The sequence below is a fragment of the Lycium ferocissimum genome, chromosome 12 (genome assembly GCF_029784015.1).
Source record: "Lycium ferocissimum isolate CSIRO_LF1 chromosome 12, AGI_CSIRO_Lferr_CH_V1, whole genome shotgun sequence".
Lineage (NCBI taxonomy): Eukaryota > Viridiplantae > Streptophyta > Magnoliopsida > Solanales > Solanaceae > Lycium > Lycium ferocissimum.
In genome coordinates, this window is record NC_081353.1 from 53,216,744 (window position 1) to 53,235,735 (window position 18,992).

An 18,992-nucleotide genomic window follows, 5' to 3' on the forward strand; every position below is an offset into this window, starting at 1 on the left:
TCCCTTTTTGGAAATCACATGACCTAAAAACCCAATCTGAGGTTGCGCAAACAGACACTTCTTGGGATTAGCAAAAAAGGAATTAGTTGAAAGGAGGCGAAGAACTATCTAAAGATGGTTTCGGTGTTGTTGAAGGGTTGGACTATAGATTAAAATATCATCAAAGAAAACCAAGATGAATTTTCTAAGATACGGTCTGAAAATGTCATTCATTGCGGACTAGAAAGTGGTGGGAGCATTAGTGAGTCCGAAAGGCGTTACCAGGAATTCATAATGGCCAGAATGAGTTCGGAAAGCTGTTTTATGGATATCGGCTGGCTGGACACGAATTTGATGGTACCCTAATCGAAGATCTATCTTTGAAAAAATAGTGGCACCATGTAACTCACCCAGTAACTCACCTATATTGGGAATCGGATATTTATCTGGTACTGTTACCTTATTGAGGCTATGGTAATCAACACAAAACCTCCATGAATCATCTTTCTTTTTCACTAGTAGAACCGGGCTAGTGAATGGACTTGAACTAGAACGAATGAATCCAGATTCTAGTAAAACAGCAACTTCATTCTCAATTTCAGTCTTTAGGCCATGTGGGTAACGATAAGGTCTAATGTTTGGAGGTTTTGAACTTGGTAATAGAGGAATAGCATGGGAATGTACTCTAAATAGTGGAAGAGATGTTGGTTCGAGAAAACACCAAATGAAACTCATCAAAAAGTGTATTCAATTGCATTACCTCGGACTCTCCCCGACAATTTGTTAAAAAGATTGGAGGGAAGCCATAGTGGAATTTGTCGATCTCACCCTTGCGCTTGTAACGTTTCCCTTGCCAATTGAAAATTATGAACATATCTTTCCGATTTTGAGATGGTGTTAAGAGAAGCTAACCATTTGATACCATAGACCAAATCAACCCCTTCAAGAGCAAATGGGTAGTAATCTTGAGTGATAGTAAGGCCCGACAACTGAATTTGAAGATTCCAGTAGACTTTATTACAGCGGATGATGTCCCCATTCCCTATTTGCACACCGAATGTTGGAACTGTTTTGTACTGGCAGTTTGTGCTCCTTAATAATAGATTCCGCCACAAAATTATGTGTGGAACCACTATCCACAAGTATTAAAATCCGTCTCTTATTGATTTCACCCTGAAGCTTCATTGTAGTACCAACTGAATTTCCCAAAATGGCATGAAAAGAAATTTCAGCAATGTCAGTTTCTTGAGGGTTGACATTGTCACCATCTATAGCATTGACTTCATCAACACCGTCTAATTGATCTCCTGCTGTAATCTCCATGAGTGACGATTTTGTGGATTTGCATCTATGACCAGGTGCAAATTTCTCATGGCAACGATAACAAAGTCCCTTCGCCATAAGATTTCTCCTCTCTATATCGTATGAACGAGTTTGAAAAGGTTGGGACGCGACTGGGGTGGAAGAAACACTGCTTCTTGAATTTTGATGTGCAGAGGAAAAATTAGCGTTGTTCTAGGTATTTTTAACAGAATGCAATGGGTTTTGTACAACATGTCTATTTGTTGGGGTCCAATTGGACTCTCTATTGCTGCGCATTAGGCTTAATTTATTTTCAAATTCAAGTGCCAAACTCATAGCCCGGTAAATTGTTCTGGGCTTGTGAATTCTAACATCAGATTTAAGTTCCTCTTTTAGCCCATTCATGAAAACCTCTAAGAGACGGTGATCTGGCCAGTCTATGACTCTAGATGAACGTTTTGCAAATTCTTGACGGTACTCTTGTATAGAACTACTTTGTCGGATGCTACAAAGATGCTCGTCCGGATTTTGGAACTCCGCAAGACCATAATTTTCTTGCAATGCTTTAACCAGTTCTTCCCAATAGAGCAAAGTTCGCTCACGATTAATCCAAGAGAAGAGATCAAGAGCATCACCTTCAAGATACATAGTGGCGATGTCAACTTTGTGTTCATCTGGAGTTTGATAGTAGCAGAAATATTTTTCTGCCTTCAAAATCCAACCTCTAGGATCCCCTCCTTCAAATTTGGGAAATTCCATCTTCGTGTCTGGCCTCGGAGAAGGATTTTTTTGGCCATCCTGGATTATCGATGTCTTCTTCTTCTTCTTCTTGCCAAGTGTTTGCGTTTTTTCCCTCCATTATGAGTACGGTGACAGTTTCCTCTAGTTGGGTGCGGCCGGTCTGGGCTTTCGGTGTAGCAACATCTATTGCCAGTGAATCAATTGTATGTAGTTTTGATGCTAAGGTAGATAGTTGTTGGGCAATAGATTCAACATTGGGAATGTCTTCTTAAGAATTAGAAGATCTGATATTGACCATGTTAGATCAACCTGGCTCTGATACCAAACTGTTAGATGCTGGAAATTCTTAAGAAAGTGACTGAGAAAGAAAGGAAATTGCTACTGGTAATAGATTGTGCAAGGATCTTAAACACAATTTACAGCCATGAAATCTGTCCGTGTGGAGTGGACAAGACTCCCAAAATCTGTTGTTTAAACATATATTCAATAATAATCCTAATAATAAGTCTGACTAGATATTTATACACATAGATTATCTACAGCAAATAACTAAAAAACTGTAAAGCCTAATCTAATAGTGGTTGGAATATTGGTAACTGCTGGAGAGAATCCAGGAGACAGTTTCTTGAAGTTTGGCTGATTGGTTCCACCTCCCATGCAGTTCCAGAATCTCTATTTCCCCTTTCACGCTTTTTTTTCTTTCTAAAATATGTCTTCAAAGGTGGGGTCGTATCAGAAACCTACATGTTTGCTCCACTAAGAACGATATTCAACATGAAACAAAGACTCAAAAAGTTGCTGCCACCAACAGTGCATACTTACAAAGGTACCTCACAATGGAGTAGACAATGGCACCATTGAAGAATTAATGTTAATGTAGTTATTCATAGATGCAATTTGAATTCTTATTTCCAGAGGACTGATGTTTCAGTTGTCCACCGAGAATGCGAAAAATCTAGAGAATTCAGCTTGGTTAAATGACAATCTGCATATAGCAAGGATTGCAAAGATTCAAGATCCTCAGCAAGTCCATCCAATATATTGCAGTTACGTATTCAGTCAAGGAGGACAAACCTGATACTTGATGCAAAACAAAACCATTGCTGCTTGATCCATCTCTAGAACTTCATTCTCTTAGCCTAAATGTAGTTCCCGTCTGTTGCGATGTCATGCTCAGCAGATGCCCGTGAACTAGAAGTGAGTGATGGATCTGGTTTCTCAAGTACCCTCCAGCAGCCAATTTAAGTTTTACTGCAATATCTTTTTTGAGGAATCGAAATGAGCTCAGGATTTTGCGTCACTCGCTGCTTCTTTCGCCATACTCAGGCGAATTCTCGAACATATTTTGTTCCCCGTGAATTTATCGATATTCCAAAATGTGGTCAGCTTAATAGAGATCTTCTCTTGATTTGTTAGCTGATAACGGAACGACTCTGGAATTCTGACTTCAGGAAAACAAATGACAAAATAAAACCTTTGGTGGAAGTCACACTACAACAAAAATCATTATTAATGGAAATCAATTGGACAAGAATATTCAACATTCATATATGTGAGGGAGAGATAAAAACCTGGATGCATGCCCTAGTTAAATGCTTTTGTCAAATATCTTTTGTCATTCAGAACTAGAGGGATTAAAGAGGAAGTAAGTCAAGAGCCATGTCCCTACATGAACCACATTGACACAGTGATCAAACATATATGCCACTTTGGAAGTCATCTTAACATGAACCAACTTTGCAGTATATCAATAATTTGCTCCTCCAAGAGTAAGATGATACCACGACGATTCTGGTTTCAGACTTCTCTTCACTCGAGGTAGCACCAACCTAAAGACAAAACCATATGGAGTATTAGTATATAACAGTATAGGCTATGTACAAATGGTAGAAACGTTTTCCTAATTTATTTCATACTAATCATTTACGGAGTAAATAATTTTCAGTTCCCTTACTAGTACAATTCAAGGATAAAAATTAAAACAAGTAGAATTGCCCTGTTACCTGAGAATGATATCACCAGGTACCTTGATCTTAGCTTTACCGAAAGACACATAAAAGCAGAGGCCTAAAGCATCAAGGAATAAAACTGAAGAACGATTCGAGTAATAGCAAGCATCTTTCTCAAGAAAATTGATGCGAGAACCCGCGGTGAAGAAATAAAGAGATCCTTCTATGTCAAAATCTCCGTTGAAAAAATAATAGGAAAAATTCTTGGATCACCCGTGGAGAAGAACCAAAACCGAATGGTTCTGCCTACTCAAAACTAAAAGGGGATCTTTGTCTCAAGGAAACAAGATCTTACTTGCAAAGCTCCTCGCACTTGGCTTTGATGTTGACTTTAGTCAATTGCTCCCTCATTATGTCGTCTTTGTTTTGAATAACTGATTGGATAGATGCTTCCTACACCCAAGAAACATGAAATTAATAATAAAAATACATATGAACACAAGAATTCTCACGATATCATCAATGCTAACCTCGATTTTCTCCTTTGGGTAACCCTTTTTGCTAGAAAAGGAAGAGGTTTCTCATGATCCAATCAAAATCATGTGTGCTTGTTGGTAAAATAAGAGAAGATAGTCTTATCTGTCCCTGCTATCTTTCTCTTTTTGTTTCTATTTCTCTTTCTTTTTCTCTTTCTCTTTCTTGAAGCATCACCCATTTTCCTTGATGGGCTATCACAAACTCTAGTCAGCTCAACATTTTGAGATTCATGTTCCTTTTGAACTGCCATTGCTTCTTGATCCACCTCTACATCTTCATTCTCATATCCCAAATGTAGTCCCATGTCTGTTGCAATGTTATGATCAGTAGACGCTTGCAAATGTCCAGAAGTGTGTGATGGTTCTAGTTGCTCAATTTCAGTTGTTGCCGCAGTATCTTTTCTCGGAACTGGAAAGAGTTTGCAACTTTGCATCGCTCGTTGCTTCCTTCTGCATCTCCTATCTTTATTTTCATACTCCAGGCGAATTCCCCAACATGTTTCCCCGTACTCTTTAGATACCTCAAACCGGCAATAATCATTTGGGTTTTTCCTTTCTTTATTGTCAGAAGCGCGCCACAATGTTTCAAATGGTATGTAGATGCAACACATATTGATAGAAGAAAATAGGGTCCAATATCCAAGGAAGTTATACTTCAAGGAATGTTTTCTTTCAGGATCAGATTTGCATACCAATGTAGCTACCAAATTTTTGTCATTATGATTGCAACATATTGAGAAACCCATGAATTTATCGGTATACCAAGATGGGTTCAGTTCAATTGAGATCTCTTTTTGATTTATAAACTGATAATAAAACAACTCTGGAATTTTGACTTCAGGAAAAGAAATAAGAAAATAATCCCTTTGGTAGAAGTCACACTGCAACAGAAATCATTATTAATGGAAATCAATTTGACAAGAATATTCAACATTCATATATGTGAGGGAGAGATTAAAACCTGGATACATGTCCTGCGAAAATGTTGTAACAACTTCAACACATTAACTTGGCAAGTTGAGACAGTTCCATAATCGGTTTTTTCATGACAAGACCATGATATATGGAGAGAACGCAACTTAAGACACTGATTTACTAGATCTCTGGTGCTCTTCAAGGCTAAATGATAATCTGCATATAAATTCTCCAAATTTGGGGGTAGCTCTTCTGGAAATTCATTAAGATTACGAAATTGAACTTTAAGGTTCTAAGCCCTAAGAGTTCTTTGATGCTTTTGGGTAAGCAAGATTAATTACTTCCACTAACATCCAGCCTTTTCAAAGATTGTAAAGATCCTAAATCCTCAGGAAGCCCACCCAAAATATTGATATTACTAAGTTTGCCAAGCTTGGTGATGGACGGAGGTGGTTGGGAGATTGCAGTTTCTCTTGCATCAAGTGTCTCTAACTCTTGCAATTCACCGATGTTTTCTGGAAGCTTCTCTAGCTTTTTGCAGCCACGAAGATCAAGATGTTTAAGATTATTCAAATTACAGAGGCTGTCTGGTAGACTTACAAGATCTTCACAACCTTTCAGATTGAGCTCAGTGAGGTCGCTCAGATTCCCAATGGATGAAGGCGATTAAATGATTCTCTTATACCAGTAGATTTTTTGATCAGTTTTGTTAAGCGCCGCATATCTCCACAGATTTCTAGAAATTCTTCTAAACTTGTGCATTTATCAAGAGATTCCATGGTAGCAAATTTTGGAAGCTTCCTAAGTTTGTGACAATCAGACAAAGTCAAATGAGTAAGCATTCTGCAATGTCCAAGAGAGGGATGGACCTCTTCCAAATTCTTACATCCCCCAAAATTTAGTGTCTTCAAGTTTGGCATATCACCAAAATTAGGGGTTTCTGTTAACCCACGACACCCGCCTAGATTCAAATTCTTCAAATTGCTCAATTTCTGCTTCCATAAAAAACAAAATATAAAACATTATATTTCTCTGAAATAAGCAATTCTATTTTATGTGTAAAAATTAAAGAGAAGAGAACTCACCAATTCTGGAAGCTTCTTAAGTTTATGACAATCAGACAAATCCAAATATATAAGCATTCTGCAATGTCCAAGAGAGGGATGGACCTCCTCCAAATTCTTACACCACCATAAATGTAGTGCCTTCAAACTTGGCATATCACCAAAATTAGGGGTTTCTGTTAACCCACCGCACCGGCTTAGATTCAAATTATTCAAGTTGCCCAATTTCTGTTTCCATAAAAAACAAAATATAAAACATAATGTTTCTATGAAATAAGCAATTCTATTTTATGTGTAAAAAATAAAGAGAACCCACCAATTCTGGAAGTTTCTTAAGTTTGTGACAATCAGACAAATCCAAATATGTAAGCATTCTGCAATGTCCAAGAGAGGGATGAACCTCTTCCAAATTCTCACACCTCCATAAATATAGTGTCTCCAAGTTTGGCATATCACCAAAATTAGGGGTTTCTGTTAACCCACCGCACCCGCGTAGATTCAAATGCTTCAAATTGCTCAATTTCTGTTTCCATAAAAAACAAAATATAAAACATAATGTTTCTATGAAATAAGCAATTCTATTTTATGTGTAAAAAATAAAGAGAAGAGAACCCACCAATTCTGGAAGCTTCTTAAGTTTGTGACAATCAAACAAATCCAAATATGTAAGCATTCTGCAATGTCCAAGAGAGGGAAGGACCTCTTCCAAATTCGTACAACTCTCTAAAATTAGTGTCTCCAATTTTGGCATATCACCAAAATTATGGGTTTTTGTCAATCCAAAGCTACAACTTAGATCCAAATGCTTCAAGTTGCCCAATTTCTGCTTTAATTAGAGAAAAAAAAATTAAAACATAATATTTGTATGATATACCAGATAGCTTAAGTATGTTGTGGGGAAGAAATAAAGAGAAGAGAAGGTTGTGGAAAAGAGAAGAGAAGGCTTAAAAAAAAGTTCCGTTTTCACAATGCTCACTGATGTGGAAAAGTTTCGTTGTCCATTTTAATTTAACAATGAAAATAAAACCACTTTAATATGTATTTTTTTTTAGATTTTACTTTTTTAAAATATTGAAAATTAAATATTTATAGGGCTTATGCCGTGAGGGAGTCTCCCAGGGCTTGCAAATTCTTTAGTAATTAGATATAATTTCACGGAATAAATTATACACAAAAGCAAGTTTATATTTTAGATGTTCTACAATTATAATAATTTTATCGGAATTATTATTCCATTATTTTGTACGAGAACTTCGCAACGAAATCCAGTTGATATTTATATCTTAAAAATTTGGAAATCAAAAAATTAAATATATTTCACATGAAAAATGTTTCTTTACAATTCTATGTGATATAGTTTTTCATTTTAGAACGTGGCTGTCGACTTAGTTCAATTCCATCCAAATATTTTGAAGATTTAATTGCGAATAGAAAGCTGACACGGAGAGAGGTTATACATCTGATTTTTTTATGAAGTTTGTATTTGTAAGTTTTAAATCCACTTTCAAGCGAGTGATTAGAAAAAAAAATTGGTTTTAATTGTGGATATCAGAACATTTATTTAATGTAGCATTTAAATAGTGGACTGATTAATTTACTGCATTGAACTATCAACGCATTTATTTCAAGCTTCTTATTTCGTAGATTATAATTAGAAGATGTAAATTGCAAAAAAGCGAGTTTATATACAAGATGTTCTATAATTGTAGCAATTTGTTCAGAACTGTTATTCCATTATTTTGTACGAGAACTTTGCAACAAATCACCATTTGATATCTAATATTTTGAAAATTTAAAATCAAAACATCAAAAGTATTTCACATGACAACTGTTTCTTTACTATTCTTTGTGATAAAGTACTTCATTTTAAGTTATTTATAACCCTGTTACTATAGAAAACAAATATAGACATATTTTTGTTGTTTTTGCTTAAAAACAAGTGCTTAAAAGTACCTTTTTATTTTACCCAAACACTTTAAAAGTGCTTAAAAGCTATTTTGGCTTAAAAGCACCTAAAATAAGCACTACAAAGTGCTCATAAAAAACTTTTGTACAGGGACAGCTGGACCGGGCTTATATCCTAAGGACAAAAATGACAATTGCCTTGCATAATAAACAAATGGAGCCGATTTTCAAAACAAAGTAAAAAACGGGGACAATATTTAAAGACCAATCACAAGGAGCGGCACTCCTTACAAAAACTTGTAGTTCTAGTTCCATTCCACCTAAAAATTTTGCAGATTTAATTGAGTTGTTGGAGAGATAATACGTTTGAGTTTGGATAGTCTCTGTACATTGGATTTGCAAGTTTTAAGTTTTACATGATGTAAATTGTGTATATAGAAGCATTTACTTGGCGTAGCATTTGAACCATGGCGTGATTAATTCACGTGCATTAACCTAGCGAATATAATAAACTAGAGTTTTGCTATTTTGGAGAAGAGAGAGTGCACAGTATACCTTTGGTATTGGCCAGAGTTTGACAAGCTGACTTCCACCTAAACAAAGCCCAACGAGGCGTGATGGGTCAGCTAGACCGGCAATGAACTTGAAGGATAGTTCGGCCATTCAATCCACTGCAGGCTAGAAGGAAGATAAGTAATAGCGCTATCCAAGCAAATAGTTTGATTAACTATCAACACCTGTAAGCTTTGCATCCTCTTGAATACCTTCCTATGATTTACATGATCATCTTCAAAACAGTAACCTTTAGGGATCCGTAGGCTTTCCACCTTTTTTGGTTTTTGTAAAGAAAGAAACAAATATCTATTTGCCCAGGAATTTAAAAAAATGAAGCAAAAAACTCAACAGAACAAAGTATGAGCTTACAAAATTATCAATATAGTTAAAATATTCCTTACCAACTTTCCAGCAAAAAGGTCATGAACCTCCTCATGAAGCCATATTCTGCTGTTTGCATACTCTTCCCTCAACACATTTTGACCCATTTGACTTATCAAATTATGCATCTAAAACTTTTAGCCATCTCTACTAATGGATAAGAGAGATTTTTCGATGAGGCGGGTTATTCCTATCATGAGAATACCACAACTCTTAAGTATTCGTTCCACGTTATATCTTGGTTTATGATTGTACAAGTTTCCGATATCTAGGAATATTCTCATCTCATCTTTATCCAACCCATCAAGACCAATCCTAAGTTTTCCTAGAATATCCTCATTGGGGATCTTCTTCAATCTATCAATTATGTCTCTACACTGCTCTTTATTTCGTCCATAAACAGAAGAACCCAAAACTTTAAGAGCTAAAGGGAGTCCATCAGCATACTTCACCACTTCACTTGAAAGTTCCTCAAAATCTCTCTCTGGAGATTTTCTTTTGAAAGCATGCATGCAAAACACTTCAAGAGCTTCGGTTTTAGATAATAGTAGGACTTCATATACTTTATCCTCCTTCAAATGAGTGATTACCAGGTGCTTGTCTCTCGTGGTAATCAAAATTCTACTGCTGCTACCAAACAACTCTGTCCCTCTAACTATAGACTCTAGTTGACTTAGATGTTCTACATTGTCAAGAATGAGCAAAACTTTCTTTCGAAGCCCATCCTTTATAATCATGGCACCTTCATGTTCACTAGTTATAGTTATCTTTTTCCCATTAGCTTAGATCAGAGCTTTCTGTAACCATGTCAGTCTCTTTTTCTGGTACATTTCTCCAACATCACAATTGAGAAAACAATCGGCTTCAAATTGATGACGATATCTCTCATATATAACATTCGCGATTTCTGTCTTGCCGATACCGCTCATCCCCCATATTCCAATGGAACATACATCATTTGATTCCATATCTAATAATGAGATTACTTTCTCAATTTGAGGTTCAATACCCACTAAGCTTTCGGACGACTGTGAAATAACTTGGAGCGACTTTGGTAATATGTAATCAACTACCTTCTTGATGCAATCTACCTCATCCCTACACGTGAATCATTATGTAAATCAAACTTTTGAAATGAAATAAGATTATATGTAAATGCAGCTGTCCCAGGGTGTTTTAACGGACTATACTCTGTTTGGTCATTTCATCTCTATGCATTTACAAACTAAAATGAATGGCTCATAATAATACTACATCGAAATTAACATGAACTATTATTATTTCTTAGAATGAAAATTTTACTAAATCATCCCTAATTATTACTAAGTCATCTAATGGTTGAAATTAAACAAACATACTTTAAAAATTTGTGGTGCTACTAACAATTCATTGAAGTCTCCAACTCAATAATTAATAATAAGGGTAAAATATGGATGAAGTGGTAAATTATTTCTTGGTTCTCCAAACTGAACAAGTAAAAGTGGACATCTATTTTTAGAATACATGATAAGTAACAATGGACGGAGGAAGTACTTAAATTCAGCTAATCCAAACAGGCTCGTATTCCAAAAATCCAACTGCCATAACTCGGATTCATATATTTATGTATTTTAGGTAGAGACAGAGACCTAATTATTTGGATTGTAACCGAAAAAACAGAAAAGGAAATGGTCCTATTTTCTCCTTCTAAAACAGAAAGCAACAAACACCAACAACAACAAAAAGAAATGCTTACTTGAAATTTTGTAAATGATACCCTGATATTTTCCCAGCCTCCACAAATGCATCCCTCCATCTTTGAACCTTCTCCATATCATCTTTGCAATTTTCCTCGTGTTGGGAAAATGACTCAGCGAAAGGGGGATATTGATGGCGCACATCTGATGGACTCACATCATAGAAAACTGGAATCACAATCTGCTCCAATTCATTTTTGCACTTTATGATGTGTGCAAGCTCCTCTAAGCACCATCTTGAGGATGCATAGCTTTTTGAAAATATCACGACCGCGAATTTGGCCTCTTCTATGGCTTTTAAAAGTTCACCAGAAATTGTTTTTCCCGTTTCCAACCGCTCATCGTCTTTGAAAGTGTGGATTCCTCTCTGTTTTAGAGCATTATAGAGATGACTCACAAAGGTTCTACGTGTATCTTTACCTCTAAAACTCAAAAAGACATCATACTTGCAAACTTTGGAAGAAGAAGCGTGAGACATTGTTGAAGAATATTGTTAAAGACTCACAGGCAAATTCTTAGCTTTGTGTATGGTGAGAAAACTTACATAATTGGGTTGTTGTGGTGCTTAATAAAGAGCAATATTTGAAGCTTAACAGGGAAAATAATTCTCAGCCATGAAATTTGGTCTATGGAGAAACTTCCAATCATCTTCCTATCTGTCATAAAAGTGAACCCTACCTTCTTGTGAGAAATTACCTTTGTGAAATAGGGGAGTAGACGTAACTTGGTCAAAAAGTAAGAAAAAACAAAGTTGGAAAAGACGACGAAAAACAAATGGAAAGGGAATCAAAACAAATTCTCTATTAGAATTAATAATACTTCTAATTGCAGTTAAAATATTGAATTTGAGACTGAGATACAACTTTTGTCTAAATCACAACAATTTAGAAAGTTATTGTAGTTAAGAAAATGAATAAAATTTGGAGGTTAAATGGTACTTAATACATGTTACATAAATATTTTAGCATATGTTGGCACTAGATTGTAAATAGAGAGTTCTATAAATACAATATCTAAGTACTACTACAGTACTATATTTTAGGCATTGAAACATTTTTGAGAAATCACTCATTTTGTTTAAATCTGTTAGACTTGTCATTAAGCACGTCGATGGTGGACATACTCTAATTTAGTCATTGTTGATAATATCCAAGTTGTTTTCACTATTTAAGTCAATGTCTGGTATGAAGTCTTCTGAGCATTACATATTTGTAGTTATATACATTTTTCCACACTGCATCTGCAACATGCATTAGTGTTCAATGGGGTCCAACTACTTTATGAAATTTCCAAGCAGCATCATTTGCTCAATTGGGTCACAACTTCTTAGAAAGGTCCCATTAACAAACACAAAGAAAAAGAAAGCTTGCTTACTTTGGCCCCAAAGAAATCTCTTCATCTTTGAATCTTCTCTGTATCATCTTTGATTTTTTTTTCCTTGTGTTGGGAAATTGACTCTACATCACATGGACTCACATCATTTCTTTTTATAATCTTCCTTTTGTTCAATAAATTGTACGTACACTAACCTTTTTCACTATCTTAGTGAGAAATTAAAAGAGGGAAGAACACAAATGAAACAGGAATGCAAATTAGTAAAGTGAAAAAAACGAATGGCAAATTACCCTTTTGAAGTGATACCATTAGGAAAATAATAATTAATTAAAGAGAAATGGGTCGGATTTATCCTTTGCCTTTAATACAGTAATAATTACTCCCTCCGGATCAAAAAAGTGACCACTCAACTTTTTAACTTAGGTCGAAAAAAGTGTCCACTTAACAACTTAAGAAATAATTAACCTTATTTTTCTGATTTGCCTCTATTAAGGGCCTGTTTGGAAAGCCACTCAGGTAATTGTTATTGGGTGTAATTATGCAGTTTGGCCAGTTTGTTTGATCAAGTACTGATACAGTTAGGTAAGAATTAGGTGTAATTAAGAGCCTATAATTACACTCTCCAATTTTCCTCCGGGGGGAGGGGGGGGGTGTTCGTAATTGAGTGTAATTTGTAATTACAGGGTTACTTTTTAGTTTGTTTCTTTTTTATTTTATTTTTATTTACTTTTTATTTCTATTATTTTAATTTCTTTTGATTTTTAGTTTATTTTTTATTTCTATTATTTTAATTTCTTTTGATTTTTAGTTTATTTTTTATTTCTATTATTTTTATTTCTTTTTTATTTTTACTTTTTAATTATTTTTATTTTTAAAATGTATTTTTCTTTTTATAGTATTTATTTTTCATTTTCTTTCTTCTCATTCCCAACCTCTACTTCTTGTGGTTCCATGTAATTGCTCATATTTTTTTAATTTTTTAATTTTATTCATTTAGCATAACCAGGCCATTCAAAAGAAATGAAGTTTCAAGTATCTTGGGTCTATTATACAGGGAGATGGGGATATCGACGACGATGTTTCACATCGTATTGGTGCAGGGTGGATGAAATGGAGGCTCGCCTCCGGAGTGCTGTGTGATAAGAAAGTGCCACCAAAACTTAAAGGCAAGTTCTACAAAGTGGTGGTTAGACCGACTTTATTGTACGGAGCGGAGTGTTGGCCAGTCAAGAAATGTCACGTTCAAAAGATGAAAGTCGCGGAAATGCGAATGCTGCGGTGGATGTGTGGGCACACTAGGAGGGATAGAATTAGGAATGAAGATATCCGAGACAAGGTGGAGTGGCATTGGTGGAGGATAATATGCGGGAAGCCAGATGGTTTGGGCATGCGAAGAGGAGAGACACAGATGATCCAGTGCGGAGGTGTGAGAGGTTGGCTATGGACGGTTTCAGGAGAGGTAAAGGTAGGCCGAAGAAGTATTGGGGAGAGGTGATTAGACAAGATATGACAGCTTTCACCACCAAGGACATGACCTTAGATAGGAGGTTTGTGGAGGACTCGATTAGAATAGAAGGCCAGTGGCTTATCCTTTCACCATAGTAGTTGTAGTTTTGCTCATTTGTTTATTGCCATTTGATTTCGCATTTGATTTCTTATATTTGTTGGGCCGTTGTACTTTGATTATCTTATTTATCTATAGTAGTTAATGCTCCTTTCTTTCCGGACTGTTCTGCCACGACTTTCTCGCTTTTGTTATTCTTTGTTTTCATATTATTTTCGATATGCTTGGCCCTATCTGACCTATTGTCTTATTTTCCTCTCTTTTCCTCTCTTGAGCCGAGGGTCTTTCGGAAACAGCCGCCCTACCTTTCAAGGTGGGGGTTAGGTCTGCAATCTTGATTGAAGCTCAGGAGGTAGCCAATGTAGAGATTCAGTCGCTCAAAGTAGAAAAAGCTCTTTTAAAAGCAAAATTATTCAAACGAATAGAGACCTCAGATTTAATTACTGAAGAAGTAACTGAAATGGACAAACTGCGGGTAGAGAGGGACCAACTAAATGTCAAAGTGAATGAATTTCGGGACAAAATGCTAAAGGAACAACAAGCTCATAATGAAAGAGTTGACAAACTCATTCAGACCCTAAACAATACCAAGAATTCTTCTTAGCCCCTGTCTCGTTTCTCCCTCAGCTTAGATTCTGATCCTTTTTGCCTGACATAACTGTTGGTACATTTGTAGTATGAATCCATATTTTTGAGTACTGACCAGATTACTCTCCTGATTTCTAATTTCTATTTGGGAAAATTACATTGTCTTGTGCTTTATTGCTTGCTTATTTCCCTCTAATTCTACTCGTATTCGTTGCCCCTCTGAGTCTAAGTTAATATGGCTGAACTTCTTACTAGCTTTCAATCCTTTTTGATAATGCCAAAAGGGGGAAGATGAGTAGATGAGGAGATAATGAATAAGCGATGCCCCTACTGAACGGGGAAGAGATTCCGGGGGGAGAAATGCGGAACAAAAAGACATGTATACTGATAGTGTGGAGATTTGGTCTTCCAGTTGGAAATTGTTTTGCTTTTGCTAACATGTTGTTGGTGCCTTGAAAATGATGGTCTGCTTCGCATGGGGAACAAGTGGGAGGCTGGTTCTCAGGGGGAACATCGTCTATAAGCTGGTACTCTTCTGAGTGCTTTTTGTTTTGATGATTGTCAAATTGATTCAGAACCATATCGGGACCTGGTCTGTGATCTGCTCTCTGTGTACTATGCACCGTTAGCAGAAACAGCTGTAAAATCGAGCTACTTACTACACAAGTACAAAAGTGAGCTGGCACATGCTTTAGGTCAAACTATTGAATGAGTGGTATCTATCCATCTCACATGCTTCCCACTATATATACAACATGTTGCAACATATTGTTTATCACTTGAAAAACCTAATCTAACTTGTGCAAAGCTGCCGCAGAAAAATTCAAGTGATCGCAACAACAAAGTTACTTTCAAGCTGAAGAACAAGATTCTGATATGAGTTTAGTCTATGTTCTTTAGGTTGTTGTAAATCTTTGTTCATTTGTGCTTAAACTGAAAACCTACTCTTCTTGTTTAGAAGCCGGTTGTAGGTATTTGAAATTTTCAAAGTGTGCTTGTTGGAAGTGTGTTTCCTCAAGCAGTTGAGTGGTACATTAGGCTAGGATTAGTCTAAGTGTATTAGTGGTCCATAGCTAGAGTTAGCTAAGTGGAGTTGCTTGTAATCGGAGTATTGCAAGGGTGAAGGCAATATGGGGGTTAGTTCCTAGGTTACATAAGATTTATTGTAAGGCTGAGGGATTATGGCAGTTAGTTCTTAGTTCCTAGCTTACGATAGAGTTGTAACTTGAAGTTGCTCGGTTAGTGGAGTTTGAAATCCTACTAGGATAGGTCGTGGTTTTTAATCTCTTGAGCAAGAAGTTTTTCACGGTAACATCCTGTGTCCTTCACTTACTGCATTGCATAAGGGAACTGGAACTCAACCAAGTCCCTTATACATTATTTTGTGGAGACATAGCCTGTATCACCATGCTTCTACTATTCTTGCTTTCCCAAAAAAATTTCTCAGCAACTGCACCATTTGGAAATTGATACTCCCTCCGTTTCAATGTGTTTGTCTTACTTTCTTTCTAAGTCCGTTAAAAAAAGAATGCCTCTTTCCTTTATTGACAACTCTTTAGTTTCAACTTTCGACGTGGCATGTTAAGACCACAAGATTTAAGGGCATTTTGGTACATTATATATATCTTTAGTTTAAGATCACAATATTCAAAAGTCTTTTTTACTTTCTTAAATTCTATGTCAGGTCAAAACCAGCAAACAAATTGAAACGGAAGGTAGCATCTTAGTTTAGTGTGGCCAAGTGCTGCACTTGACCTCAACTATCTCGTGTGATTAACCTCTTAGCCCAGGGGCTTGATTTGGACAGTTAATTTATTATGATGATATTTAATTTTCTATTGAATCACTATGTTGTTCGGACTCTTTAAAAATATCAACAGGACGTGTCAGATCCCCCAAAAGTAGTGCATTTTGGAAGGGTCCGATCAACATAAATTGAATGTTTAATAATTTTACAAAGTTTGTGTTCACGTAACAGAAGCGTCTAAAGTGCACAAAATCTCTTGCAGCTACCACCAGTACCTCCGCCCCCACCTTTTCCGGAAGGCTATGCACCACCTTCCACAGCAGAAGCATCTGAAAACTAGCAAACAGAGACTCAGTTGCCTCCAATTGATCCCATCATCGACCAAGGTCCGTCTAAGAGAATGAAGTATGACACAGAAACTATTTTAAGAAGTTGGTAACTGCAAAAATTTGTACAACGCCTGAGAGGGTCCAGAATGATAACTTGGCTAAATATTCCTTCAGTAGATTGTTGTATATCATGTAAATATTAAATCTTTATGTTATGTCAAGGATATAGTTCACCTATATGGCCATATAATGTTGTTACATTAGTTTGGATCGTGACTTTCGACAAGCTTTCGTACTCTGGAATTGTCTTTATTGGTTCAGATACATTGCAAATGCCATCTTCATTTAGAAGTTGGAGTGTCTATCATGGTCGAATATGAGGGGGGAAATCATATTTAAATTGATAACGCAGTCTCCTTGAGGTAATGCTATAGGAACGATTTCCTTCACAGAGGACCTTCATTGAAAACTATGGAAAATTATACCTGGTAAGGTATAACCAAGTTTGTTTTTGAAAAAAAAAAAAAAAAATGAAAATCTACGACCAAATTATCCAATTTTCATTTATCACTGTTGCCAGATTATCATTTCTAACAGGGAAAGCTCAAATATGTCATTACTATCCGAAATGGCTCCTTCATGTCATTAGCTAATAGTTTGGTTCATTTATGCTATCGCCGTGACAAAAAATGTACATTCGTGCCACTTTTCATTAATGGCTCAAATGGCTGGTTTTACAATATCAGATTTTACACATGGTGTTCAATTAAAGGTCCACGTCACTAAATTAACCCATCCCAAACCCAACCCATTCCCTTTTAACCCAAAACCAAATCTTATTTCCCTCATTACAGAAGTCGATCAAAACCAAATACCCGAAACCCCAATGTTACTTCTTCCTTTCTCCAGAGTGGTAGATGTTGGTCATTTATCCAAGAGGCTCGAGAGAACAGTCCTCCACCAAGTTAACATAAAATAAGTTTGTGACATCAGATGGCATATATAAGTTGACATCTGAAAGATACCTCATACCATTGCTTCCATTGACATCAGATGGCCTATATAAGTTTACATCAAATAAGTTTTACAATAAGTTTGTGACATCAGATACCATTGCTTCCATCTGAAGAGATACCATTGCTTCAAATAAGTTTGAGGGTTAAGGATTTTTGTTTTGATCGACTTTTATAATGAGGAAAATAAGATTTGAGTTTGAGTTAAAAGGGTTCTGGGTCGGGCTTGGGATGGGTTAATTTAGTGACATGGACCTTTAATTGGACGTCGCGTGTGAAATCTGGTACTGTAAAATCGGTGATTTGAGCTGTTATGAAAGTGGCATGAATGTGCACTTTTGGTCACGACGATGACATAAATAAGCTCAATTATTAGCGAGTGCATGGATGGACCATTTTGGATAGTTCAATGATATATTTGAGTTTTTTCCCTTTCTAACACTCCCTCTGTTCCAATTTATGTGATACACTTTCTTTTTTAGTCCGTCTAAAAAAGAATGACACATTTCTTTATTTGGCAACAATTTAACTTTAAAATTTACCTTTTACGCTTAACGAGATGATTTATAACCACACAAATATCTTTGATTTGTTTTAGACCGCAATATTCAAAAATCTTTCTCTATTTCTTAAACTCTGTGCCCAGTCAAGCTATATCACATAAATTGGGACGGAGGATGTATCTGTTTAGAGTATTCTATGATCTCTAAATTGATTCTACTTTTTTTTTTTCGCAAGTTCTTATATTTTACATGGTGTAAGGAACAATTCAATTTTATTCATAAAATTAGTCGCTAGGCACCATTGACCATTGAAAGTCTATAATATCTAATTGAATGGTATGCCCGCAAACGGCAAACCACTAAAATTAATATTAGATGAAAACTTTGATTCTTCCTAAAGATGTTCCTGGCATTCTGAAGTGAACTGGAAGCTGCATTAATTCTAATTGGAATATTATTTTTGGTCAACAAATTGATAAAAGATTGTTACTTAACTAGACGGTCGCAGCACGGGCCCAACACTTTAGATTATAGTGCGTATGTGTATGTAGTTGTGTTTGACATCTTTTTATATATATATATATATATATATATATATACATACTATGTTCAAAACACGATTAATATAACATTGTAGTTTGTGTTCCGTATCTAAAACTTTATATTAGTGTTTGCTACGAATACAAAATCGGCAAATTTAGTAATATTTTTAAAAGAGAAGATTTGTTTAAAAGGAAACTATTTTTCTCTCTTTAGATAAAACAATAGAAATATTTAAGCATCAAGTTGATGCTTTCAATTTTAATTCCATTAATTTAAAGGTGTAAAATACTTATTATTTTTTATCAAA

The 18,992-nt window shown here is 35.8% G+C and overlaps 1 protein-coding gene and 1 pseudogene across 9 annotated transcripts; both read right to left on the reverse strand.

Moving 5' to 3' along the window:
- Window positions 1-3,404: 3,404 nt before the first annotated feature.
- LOC132040812 (disease resistance protein TAO1-like) lies at window positions 3,405-9,066 on the reverse strand. Of its 9 annotated transcripts, none has more exons than XM_059431487.1 (10): window positions 8,947-9,066; window positions 7,103-7,309; window positions 6,803-7,009; window positions 6,508-6,714; window positions 5,469-6,414; window positions 4,502-5,388; window positions 4,327-4,424; window positions 4,026-4,089; window positions 3,594-3,851; window positions 3,405-3,513 (listed from the first exon to the last, which is right to left on the reverse strand). In XM_059431487.1, the coding sequence occupies exons 1-5, from the start codon at window positions 9,052-9,054 to the stop codon at window positions 6,064-6,066; spliced, it is 1,080 nt and encodes a 359-aa protein (XP_059287470.1). In that variant the 5' UTR covers window positions 9,055-9,066; the 3' UTR covers window positions 3,405-3,513; window positions 3,594-3,851; window positions 4,026-4,089; window positions 4,327-4,424; window positions 4,502-5,388; window positions 5,469-6,063. The 9 variants fall into 9 exon arrangements, with proteins under 9 accessions (XP_059287470.1, XP_059287476.1, XP_059287475.1 ...); XM_059431493.1 differs by having other exon boundaries at window positions 3,405-3,463; window positions 3,594-3,687; window positions 3,804-3,851; window positions 4,026-4,424; XM_059431492.1 differs by having other exon boundaries at window positions 3,405-3,467; window positions 3,594-3,687; window positions 3,804-3,851; window positions 4,026-4,424.
- Window positions 8,676-11,726, reverse strand: LOC132040813 (disease resistance protein Roq1-like; annotated as a pseudogene).
- Window positions 11,727-18,992: the final 7,266 nt, after the last annotated feature.